Genomic DNA, 11,657 nt, shown 5'->3' on the forward strand with positions numbered 1-11,657 from the left:
AACGGTCAACTCTGACCTCCAGTAAACAATGTCGTGAACAGTACCAATTTGTGAACTGTGTCGTGAACAGTAGCTTTCTAACGGGCAGCGAACAGGGCTTCGAACGGTCAACTCTGACCTCCGTGTTTTCTTCAGTGAATAGTGGCGCAAAAGTTTGAAACAAATTCATTCTTTTTGGTAATTCTTTAGGTCAGCCAAATTTTTCTTTTTTCAAGTTGTTCAATAATTTAGATAAATTGTTTAGCTACTTTTGTTGAGAGCCTAGAGGTGTATAGTTAAAAGACTTCGCACAAAAAATCAATCATTTTTTGTTTGAATGGGAGATCAATGGATAAAAGATGGCCTGGTTACATATATTAAGGGTGTAGGTGTTTCAAATTACGATTTCGTAAGAATAATCTGCGTTTTTAAAAAATATCATAAAATGTAAAGGATTTGACATTTCGATTTAAAAAACACTTAATCTAAAATAGGAAAAAAAAAAAAAAAAAATTGTAATTTTTATAAGCAAGCTAGAGGTGGTTATTTGAAAAAGCGTCAATTTAAACCAAAATCACGATTTCGCATAACAAATATTTGATAAAAAAATAAAAATGTATTTTTTTTAACATGTACCAAACGCATATGCAATTTTAAAAAGTATGAATTTCAAAAACGCAATTTGAAATCACAATCCCAAACAAACTCTAAAAATGATATATTTAATTAGGATTGTCGGCCATGAAAAAATTATGTAGCGATTTCATAATATGAAGACTCGTCGAGGAAAATTGAATAAATTAACATTAGGCATGGCAACATAAATTGTAAGTTACAATTATACTTTAAACAAAAATTAAATTTTTGTTGAATTTTTTTATTTATTTTGTCACTTATATATTTTTTTATTTTTTTTCTTATTATTATTATTTTTTAATTTTGACTCATCTCAACCAAAATTCTAGCTCTGCCATTGTGCCAAAGTGATTAGGTAACCACTAGAGTATGGGTTCAAATCCCGCAATGGAAATCTCTATGCCTGATTAATCTAAACCACCTTGATTCTCATTGACGCCGTGGTGAGACTGGATCAGACTATGATTTAGACAAACTTTAGGGAGTGCCTAAGACTCCCTCGATTTCAGCCCCCTTAGACCAATATTTTAATCCTTACTTAGTTAGACAGCGATGAAACGCGCAAAAACATTTCTTAGGTATATATGTTTTTCTAATTTTAAGCCATTCTCAAATTAAGATATTATGGTTATAGAATATTGAGGATGTCAAAATGATCTTAATTCTGTTTTTGTTATTTTTGGCCTCCTCGGATAAGAATTCATGGTTTTGTCAAGGTCGTTGAGGATGTTATCTTTTCCTATATATGTATATACTTTCTTCCTCACAAATCATTAGCCAAACAACCCTATTCGATCATTTTGTAAACAATGGCTTTAGTAGTACTCGGGAAGACATTTATAATTGTCGTGTTGACAATTTTGGGGAGCTGGACATCTCAAGCCACGTCCCGAGCATTGCAAGAAGCTTCCATGGCTGAGAAATACTCGCAATGGCAGGCTCAATATAATCGCAATTATGTAGACGATACAGAGAAGGAAAGCCGCTTCGAGATATTCAAACAAAATGCAGAATTTATAGAGAAAACCAACAGTGAAGGGAATCGCACGTACAAGTTAAGTCTCAACGAATTTGCAGACTTATCACCTGAAGAATTCATTGCCTCTCGTAGTGGATTCAAGATGACCAATCTATCAAGGTCCACCGGAACCACATCGTTTACGCATGAAAGCCTCACTGATGTTATTCCAACGACTGTGGATTGGAGAGACCAGGGAGCTGTTACTGCGGTTAAGAACCAAGGACAATGCGGTAAGACCCTGAAAATTTCCGCACTTATTATTGTTCTTGTTAAATTACCACTTATCAAAAAACTTAAGCCATTTAATTTTTCTATCATGGTTGATTGGTATGCGTGCAGGATGTTGTTGGGCATTTTCAGCCGTGGCAGCGGTAGAGGGGATCACCCAGATCCAAACTGGCAATTTGATCTCCCTGTCTGAGCAGCAACTGATGGACTGTTCAACCGTTTACAATAAAGGCTGCGATGGCGGTCTCATGAATTATGCCTTTGACTATATAATAAAAAACAATGGAATCACCCTTGAAACAAATTACCCATACGTGGCTACGCAAGGAATTTGTGACGCCGGGAAAACATCTCAAAGTGCAGCTGTGATTACTGGTTTTACTGATATACCTGGCATCAATGAGAAGGAATTATTGCAGCACGTGGCCCGCCAACCAATTTCAATTGGCATTGATGGTGGCGACAGAGCCTTTAGTTTCTATTCTAGCGGAGTATTCAATGGAGAATGTGGGACGGTCATAAACCATGCTGTTACTGCAGTTGGGTTTGGAACCACCCCTGATGGCATCGATTATTGGTTACTGAAGAACTCATGGGGCGAGAACTGGGGTGAAGGTGGGTACATGAGGATACAGAGAGACCTCGGGCTCTGTGGGTTTGCCACACTAGCTTCCTATCCAACTGCTTAGGTTGCCGATATATTAATATAAGTCATCTATATATGCAGGCCTATATTGCATGCTACTTCTATTTCAAATTGATGTTTTTGGGTCGGCTGAGACTCTCTAGTACTTCATATTGATGTCCATTTTGTTGTGGAGGCCTTTGGCTTAGTCTCCCTTCAAATTGGGTATATTTAGTTTGTAAGTCTGCCTAAATAATATGTACATCTACAATTGTATGCTCAATGTTTGTAATAGGTATTGGAAATCGCCAATAATATCATGAAGTCCATCTTTTTGACGGATAACCCTTCTGTTCCAAGCAACCTGGAAAACCTGATCACCCCTCAATTAGAACAGAAGATAATGAGGATGTTATTTTGTACTATTATGGATGAGACTAAAATTTGAGTTGCACTTAATTAAACAAAAGCTTATCACCATGGCCAAATTACATTAACTTGAAGAGGGATCCACAGGAAAAAATATATATACCTCCAATAGGCCTGTGACACTTGTTATTTCATGATTTGTCATATATAGGTTAGTAATAATTACAATTAATTTCAGTAAATATTTGTAATTGAACTCTAGTAAATATTTTTGAAATAATCAATTAATCACGTAAATAATTCTTATTTTGACATTTGATTCCTCTATAAAATATTCCATAGTCGAATTAAAGTCAATTAGACTGTCATTTTAATTCATTACCTCTTACCTTTGAGTACGCAATTTAATCATATAATTATCTTCTCACTTGTGAAATTATATTTCATTAAGAATAAGTATTTTAGTAGCTCATAATAAAATGCCATGGTCATGGACTGAGAATAATTATTCCATTAAATTTATTTCAATGGAAAATTTCTTATATCTTTGATCTAGTCAAAGAATTTAGATTCATTCTTGAAGATGGAGTTTCCACAACCCTATGGGATCACCTAATGCACCAAGTATGTTGCTGCATATATAAAAGTCTCACTCTTAAATGGATATCAAAGTAACTTTAACTTTATATTTGAGTGTGCGATACTTTCATGATTTAGAATCAATTGTTAGGTTTTATGTTTTGACCTTATTCGATGTGTTACTTCTTATATGATGTCTTTATTTTTTGTTCTTTCTAACACTTGATTGGTTTCCTTTTTTGGTATACTTTATGTATTTTTGTGGTGTAACCGTCATAACAAAACACTGACGAGTTCATTTATTTGGTCCCAGTAATGTTTTGTCATGAAAACCGTCATGTTCACATTTTTATTGTACCATTGACCTTGTCCAAAATGGTTATGATTATCCTAAGGATTTGTTTAGCAGCTCCCAAATCTTTCATTGCAAATTGCTTTAATAGCTAGTTCTTCAACTTATTGATGTTTTTCATACTAGCCCTTGCAACGAGCATATCATCTACGTATGGCAACAGAATGATGCAAGAGTTCTTAAAACTCTTGGCAAAACAACAATGATATGCATTGCACCTAGATGTAGAAATATTTGGGCGCACATCAGTTGGCAAAAGCCCAACTGTTACCTTTGGTAACATTTGGCATGTAACTGTCAAACAGTTACATGCTGGAAAGGTGTGTATATAAATACACGGCTATAAGGATTAAGGAATGGTGAAAAAATATGGAAAACTTTTTTTGAGGAAAAACTTTTTTCAAAGCATCTGTGCCATATCTCTTCTTGTTTTCTAGACAATGTGAGGCTCTTAGACTGTGGAACATGTGTGTTTTGCTCTCGTAGTAAACACCACCACTAATAAGAAATGATTTGATCGTGAAAGAGTGAAAGAATGGAGACCAACATGAAACAACCAGTAAAAGGATCCTTAGACGTATGTTTCTATGTTTTTTTAACATTGGTATCAGAGTCAAATTGTTTTCGTTGAATGTATATGCCTGTTTGATGAAATATGGTTCTTTGTGTATTTTCGGGTCTCAGATGGCGCACACATCAAATAGTTGATTTAGACTACGAAATTTGAGCATGTTATAGTTTATGATCCCAGAAACTTGCTCCCAAAATTTTGTGATCATTGGATGAGTAGATTTGGAGGAAATTGATATAGAAGTTTCACTGGCCGAAACTCTGGAATTTCTCCGATGGGTTATGTTTGTTATTCCCTCAATGTTATTTTTTTTTATTATTATTATTATTTTATGGTTAGAATCTACCCTTCGTAACCTTTCAACGGTATATGATTTGGATCAAAATGGTGAGTTTTATGGAGAGATGAAATTCGGATCCAAATCGGGCAAAATAGCAGCAAAATAGTTTTCGCTAGAGGTTGAAGAAGGTCTGAGAAAATCTAACCCAGTCGCTTGTAGAGCGCGTTTTGGACACACACCACAGGCAGTGTGCGCGGCCATGGGGCTGTCGGGATCTCCCTGCCGGAGTGCGGCACTGATTTGTGGCCACCTCTATTGAAGGTCGGCGACGGAAACCTGAGTGGCGGCATGGTCGGATATTGTGCTTTCCATGCTCGCCGGCGGCAGAGGAAGCCCTGTGTGCAGTGTAGGCGGCGACGGCTCGGCAAGAGAAAAGATTTTTGGGTCAAAATGATTGGGCTCGGGTAGGGTTTCTTATCCAAATGGGTTTTGAGCCATTTTTATAATAGTTTATATTGTGAAATAAATATGTGTTATATGGAATATAATTGGTATAAGACTATTTTTATGGAATTTTCTTTATGAATCATTAATATGATTTTATGAATGGGATTTATGTCTGATTATTCCATATGAGTTTAAGAGTTTATAATTGGAATGTTTGTGTGATTATTCCATGTAATAACATGCATGTCCTTAATATATTTGTTCATAATTTTATTCCATAATATTGAGGAATAAATTGGTATGCTTAGAATTACATAGTGATTATTGAACTTAGTTAGAATATGGTTGAGTAGAGTTTAATTTTTTAAACTCCTCCCATACATAATTTGCGTGTTGAATGAATTAGAGGTGGGAACTTAATACCTGCGGTGCGGGAGATGATTATGAGCTTAGCAAAACTTTCGATCTCGCGACTTGTAGGAAATTACCATTGCCTACCAAAAAAAAAAAAAAAAATTCCTTATTGGAGATTTCTGACGTTTTATGGGGTTTGACACGTTAGAAAATTTTTCTGACTTGTGTTGAATGTCAAAAGCATAGGAGTCAGTAAAATTTTTTTCCTAACATGCTAGTAGTTAGAACATTAGAATTTTCTAACATTTTACTGTATGATACGTCAGAAAAATTTTCAGACGTGGAAGAAGTCCCACGTCAGAATTTTCTGACGTGGGAGTTCTTCCATGTCAGGATGTTTTCTGACATGGGAGAAGTCTCACGTCAGAAAATTAGGTTCTTTTTTTTTTTTTTTTTCTCATTTGTTTTTTTTTTTTTGAAAGGCCTTTCACATTTGTTTGAAAGGCCAATTTGTAGGGCCTTTGAAAGGCCTTTGACCTAATATACATTAATCATCCATCACATTTGTTTGAACTATATATTCATGAAACGACATTAATCATCCATCAAAAATTCGTTAAATCCTAAACGAATTTTTCATTAATCATCCATAAAAAATGAACCTCCATATTAATCACAAACATGCAAGTATCACAAACTCCATCAAGTATGACAAACATGCCTTTTGTACAAAAACTATAAACATCCAAACCCGAATCTAGACATAATTACATGTAACGGTAAACATCAACAAGATAAGAACAAAATATTTACAAGTTCACCAACTACAAACTGACAGACAAAGCTGATTACATGGCAATAAGTTCCTCATTGTGTACCACTCTAAAGAAGGATTTCAAAAAAATACTGTTTCAGATAGTTCATTAGAATATTTCTTCACAATCTCCTCAAACTCCAAGCTATCATTTTCTAGAAAGGACTGCAAACATTATCCACCTGCAAAAATAGGCATAAAAACTTAATAAAACATGAGACCATTTAATCAAGTTGCTGATGAACATAAGACTATCCCCACCCCCACCCCTTACCATGTAAGCAAATCTCTTACTCTCTCTTATTCTTTTTTCTTAATATAAGTAAACTCTTGTTGCATTTTTACTTAAATACCTAAAAAATGATCTTTTTTAAGTAAAGAAGTCCAAGCAAATCTTTTACTCTCTCTTATTCTTTTTTCTTAATATAAGTAAACTCTTGTTGCATTTTTACTTAAATACCTAAAAAATGATCTTTTTTAAGTAAAGAAGTCCAAGAAAGGAGTGAAAGTCAAATTTCACAAGATCCAACGATGTATACCAACATGAAATAGAAGCATATTTAAAATTACACAAAATAAGTTTGAACAAAACAAGTATACAAACATCAAGTTGAACTTAAAGTGTGTACATGTATATGCATGTGTATGAGTGAAGCGTCTGTGTGTGTTTGGGGGGGGGGGGGGGAGGAAGACATTGTGCAATTCCTATTCAATTCTCTTCTCAACCAGAAGTAATATATCACACTTTAATAGAACATAACATTCCACAGCCAGGAAATTTCTCTAAAACTGGATATCAAAGTAAGTGTAGTCACCTCTCCATTGTCATCCTCAAAGCCTATGTTTGATTCCAAATGAGACTCCTTTCCCTGTTTATAAATGATGGTAAAGCCTTACACAGAGCACTAAAATTAATGTATATGGGTGTGAATGTCTTTGTATAGAAGATAAAAGACTTAAAAGAAGAATAATAGTCACCTTAGGCACCTCCAAACAAGCACTCTCCCTAGGGCTTTCTGTAGCCTGGAAACGCATATCAAGAATAAGCAATCTATATAACTAATTTTTCGTGGCAAACAAAAATTATTAGAACATAGTAAAAAGAACAAGAAAAAATATTCCTAAAATAAAAGAAAGCATAGGCAACAAAAACAAGAAATCATGGATAAGTTTGTGATGAGGCATTATTTCCACAAACTTTTTTTTATCATTTCTTCTTTTCCTCCTCTTCTCTCTCTATCTCCTTTCTTTCTTTTTCTTTTTTTTTTTTTAACGACACATGTCATCGCTAATCAATTAAAGAAAAAAATTAAAATTCTTATTAGCGACGACAGAAGGTCGTCGCTAATTAATTTTAATGGAATTTAGAGCGCGAGTATTAATTTGAGAAGGGCGCGGGAGACTTGTGCGCAACCATTTTTACCCTAAATTTCAGCTCCTATTCCTCCTCCTCTTCCTGTCAGCGCCGAGCCTACACAAACCCCCTTCAACACTTTGAACGCTACGCAATTAGGTCCAAGGGCGACCACGAACCAACGCTAGGGCTCAAATAGTGGAATCTGAAAATGGCCGATTCTAGTTAGTCGACCATTTTTTTCTCAAGGAATAATGTCTGTAGCGGAGCTCAAGGAGCGCCACGCGGCGGCCACGGAGACGGTGAGCGAGCTCAGGGAGCGACTCAAGCAGAAGCGGCTCTCGCTGCTGGACATGGACGGTGCGGAATTTTTGGAATTTTTAGGGTTTTCTTTTCGATGCGTTTGTGTTTTGTGTGTTTTGGTTTTTGTTGTTACTCAGATCTGTTTGGTTTGTGTGGTGGTGAGTATTATATATCATTCTGATTTTGCAGCTTCCAATTGGATCATTGGCTAATTATTGTTTATTTTTATAAAACAGAGTGCTTAACTACTTGGATGTTCTCCCATTACTTCACCGTTCACCGTTTTTCAAATCTCTAATTTTCCAAACATGAAATCTTTGGACAATAAGGGGCTTCAACAACTGACAAATTGATTGAATTAGGTAAAATTCTAGTAGGAAGCTGCCATTTTCTAACTTTTTCTCTCTCTTATAAATTTATCTTTGGTTTATTTCTGTCTAATTGTTTTTCGTTTTGATTGGTTAATTGCTTGGAAAATATTTAATTGAAAGAATACAGGAGATGGAAGAGCTTGGTTATGAATACACAAAGCAGAGGCTTGCATATACACTTGTATGGATTTCTTCTCTGTTTTAATCTACCATTTATGCATTCTTATTTATCTTTTGATTCAGACACTTCAGTTATTGAACTTTTTCTGTATTTGCTGAAGTGTAGGCTCAGAAATACCAATCAATACCTTTTCTTCGGATAGCTGCTATGTGGGAAGAAGAAAAGGTAATCATTGGAAGCAGAGAATTTTTCTGTGGCAATTGCTCTTTTCTATTTTTTAAATTGCAGAAGTTGTAGTTTCTTGAGTGTTATGAGAATGAAATGAAGTGGTCAAAATGGGGATAGAGCTAGGTCATAGGGGGAAAGTAGGTACTTTGTAGTTATATTTCTTAATATAGGGTAAGTTTTAGACATCCAGTTCCAGTTCTGGAATCTTGTTCAATGAATTTTGTGGCTACACCTACAACTCTTCTCAAGATTTGAGAATTCCAATTTGGAAAGAAATCTGGAAGTTGGCAAGGACACATTGTTAGATTTCGACATGGTTATGGGCCGCCCAGGTATGTAACTTCCAAGGATCTAGATGCAAGGACGCAATAACTTATGAATTCCTTTGAAAATTTATAAGATCATACAGATACATACCTTTCAGCATCTATTTCTATAGTAAGAAATTGGAAAGTAAAATCATCATAACTATGTATTTCTTTCCTCTCTCTTCTCTCTCATAAACAACATTTCCCTAACAAGTGTCCAGCATTGGTGGTCACGATTATGTGAACTAGGATAGTCTTCTTGCATCGTGTTTTTCTTATTTGTGATAAGAGGCAGATAAGAGAATGTCTAAATATCCCTATATTTATTGTTAATTTGGGAATTTGTGAAAATGTGATTGAATTGACCGGAAGATGGTGCTTTGTTATGCCACTCACATTAGTTTGATGCGTTTTTCTAATCAAAACAACAAAGAAAAGAAACACTAGTTTGTTGCGTATTTATTTATTCTCATATACTTCTTGGATTAGGTAATCAGTTATTAAGGGAAATTGGGATCTTGAAAGCATCCCTGGGAAAGACAAAGAAGCTAGAAATACCCAGAGCCTAGGCTCAATTTTTCTTTTTTAATTTTTTTTTCCCTCTTATTAGTTGGTTTCTTAAGAGCAGGGTTGATTGGTGCAAGAGTATGGGAACTGAGGCATTTTAATATTTTTATATGGAAGATATGATTCCCTTGCAATAGAGATAACATAAATGTTAAACCTTGTGGCTGCAGAATAGAAAGTAACTTTATTCTTGGGCAATTTTAATTATTCCTTTTCTTTTTATGATAAGTTAATGTTCTGATATTGGCTGGTAGTTTCTGTAATGTTTATTACTAGAAACTAGTACCTAATTTCCAATTGTTTTATTTTTGGCCTTTCTGAGTGAGTGTTAAGCTAAGAAATACATGTTTCACCTATTAGATTGCTATCATTGTGATGCCACTTCAAGAAGATGGGGTTAAATAGAAGTTTTAATCATTAAGAATTTTGCAGGTGTATTCATTGGATTGGACTTCTGAAAAGAATCGAGAAAAATGAGAGGTTTGTTTCAACAAATCACTTGCTTCATGAATTTGAAATATCATGTTACAACTAATTGTTTCAAATCCACATATTGGTAATGTTCAAATTCATCAATGAATTTCATTGATATATATCAAGTCCTAATCACTCTTTAAATGCTTTCATACAAAATCAATTATTAGTGGATACTCATGTAGTTAATTATGTGATGAATTCTATGACCTCTTGAACGCTAATTGCCCTGGAGAATTTTCCTTTGTTCTTTTGTTCATGAAACTACCAAACTGCATCCATATTTGTGTTTTGTTCGAGTGATGTTTGAGTTTAGAGTATTCATTAAAAAAAAAAAAAGATGTTTGAGTTTAGTGAACTTGACTCAAACATGTTTGTTCAAGGCTTGCTGATGGTCTTTGGTACAAAAGGAATCTCCTCCCTCCATACACAAAAGGTGGAGGGTGGGTTCAATCCATCATGAGTGTGTGCATGCTAGGTTGTTGCAAAATTAAGATTTGGTAACTGTGATACATGACGGACAGTGTTCTTTTTCTATTGCGTTTTATCATATTTGAGTAGCAACTGTTTGTCCAACTATGTGGTTATTATATTAGACATGCTTGTAGTTTTTAAGTGAGTTTTATTGTCTAATATATGCTCTTCTTCTTCGTGCAGTTACATATGGTATTGATGAGTCGTACAAGTTATCAGTTCTTACATCTGGGAAGCCTTCTTTGTAATCATTTTTTGGCTGCTTAGCTACATATGAAGTTTAATTTCTCAAGGAACATTGTTGTTGATGTATGCCTTCTTTGGCACTTACTTGAAAACTTGACAATTATGTAGTTTTCTCGGGCCATTTTTGAGACTTCTTCACTTGTAATTAACTCTGTTTCAGACCTTTTAACATATTTAATTAGAAAGAGTTTTTTAGTAAGCTTTAACATATTGTTATGTTTAGATCATTTATACCAACCAATTTAAAACATTAATCGGCCAAAAAGAAAAGCATTTGATGTTGACAACGACGATCATTAGAAACACTGATGTGTTGGGTCATTAGCGACGACAAATGTCATCGCTAATGTGTGCTAAATGTTGTTGCTAATATGTGCATCATCAGCGACGACATTTGTCGTCGTTGATGTGTGAGTCAACAGCGACGACAAATGTTGTCGCTGATGTGTGAGTCAACAGCGACGACAAATGTCGTCGCTGATGTGTGAGTCATCAGCGACGACATTGACTTTAACAAGCATTTTCAGCGACAAACTTTTATAGTTATTAGCGACGACAAATGTCGTCGCTGTTAATGATCATCAGCGACGACATTGAATGTCGTCGCTGTTTACTCTTTAACGACGGATTACTTGCAACGACTGGGAGCGACGACCATAGTCGTCGCTGATGACCATCAGCGACGACATGTGGGCCTTTAGCGACGACTCAGGGTCGTCGCTAAAGAGCAAATTTCCTGTAGTGAGTTACAAGCTATTACGATGTTACTTTTCAACGTGCTTTAAATATAGCGATATTAACGAAGTCAATACCTAAGTTGGTTAAAGACCTGTTGAAAGTAGTAGTGTCAATGAGAATCCCAAGAGGTTTAGAAATGGATAGTCATCGACCGACTTTATGATATTATTTCTCATTTGGAGAAATGTTACGCTAACTATGCAATGGGTCATAGAATG

General features: G+C 35.1%; 1 protein-coding gene and 1 long non-coding RNA gene across 2 annotated transcripts; both read left to right on the top strand.

The window, feature by feature from the left end:
• The first annotated feature begins 887 nt into the window (after positions 1-887).
• LOC132172226 (senescence-specific cysteine protease SAG39) lies at positions 888-2,767 on the top strand. The gene is made up of 2 exons (XM_059583689.2): positions 888-1,866; positions 1,976-2,767. The coding sequence occupies exons 1-2, from the start codon at positions 1,425-1,427 to the stop codon at positions 2,551-2,553; spliced, it is 1,020 nt and encodes a 339-aa protein (XP_059439672.1). The 5' UTR covers positions 888-1,424; the 3' UTR covers positions 2,554-2,767.
• A 4,924-nt stretch (positions 2,768-7,691) lies between these two features.
• Positions 7,692-10,857, top strand: LOC148589813 (uncharacterized). Its single transcript, XR_015909812.1, has 6 exons — positions 7,692-7,969; positions 8,149-8,274; positions 8,404-8,464; positions 8,570-8,629; positions 9,940-9,987; positions 10,639-10,857. It is a non-coding gene; the product is annotated as an uncharacterized LOC148589813 (long non-coding RNA).
• Positions 10,858-11,657: the final 800 nt, after the last annotated feature.

Source organism: Corylus avellana, chromosome 1 (assembly GCF_965113065.1).
Source record: "Corylus avellana chromosome 1, dhCorAvel1.hap1.2, whole genome shotgun sequence".
In the NCBI taxonomy this organism is placed as follows: Eukaryota; Viridiplantae; Streptophyta; class Magnoliopsida; order Fagales; family Betulaceae; genus Corylus; species Corylus avellana.

Bases quoted from the DNA above. Each gene is read 5' to 3' on its own strand.
- LOC132172226 (XM_059583689.2), top strand. From the start codon at position 1,425: ATGGCTTTAGTAGTACTCGGGAAGACATTTATAATTGTCGTGTTGACA. The intron at 1,867-1,975 runs GTAAGACCCTGA...GTATGCGTGCAG, and splicing joins TAAGAACCAAGGACAATGCG to GATGTTGTTGGGCATTTTCA.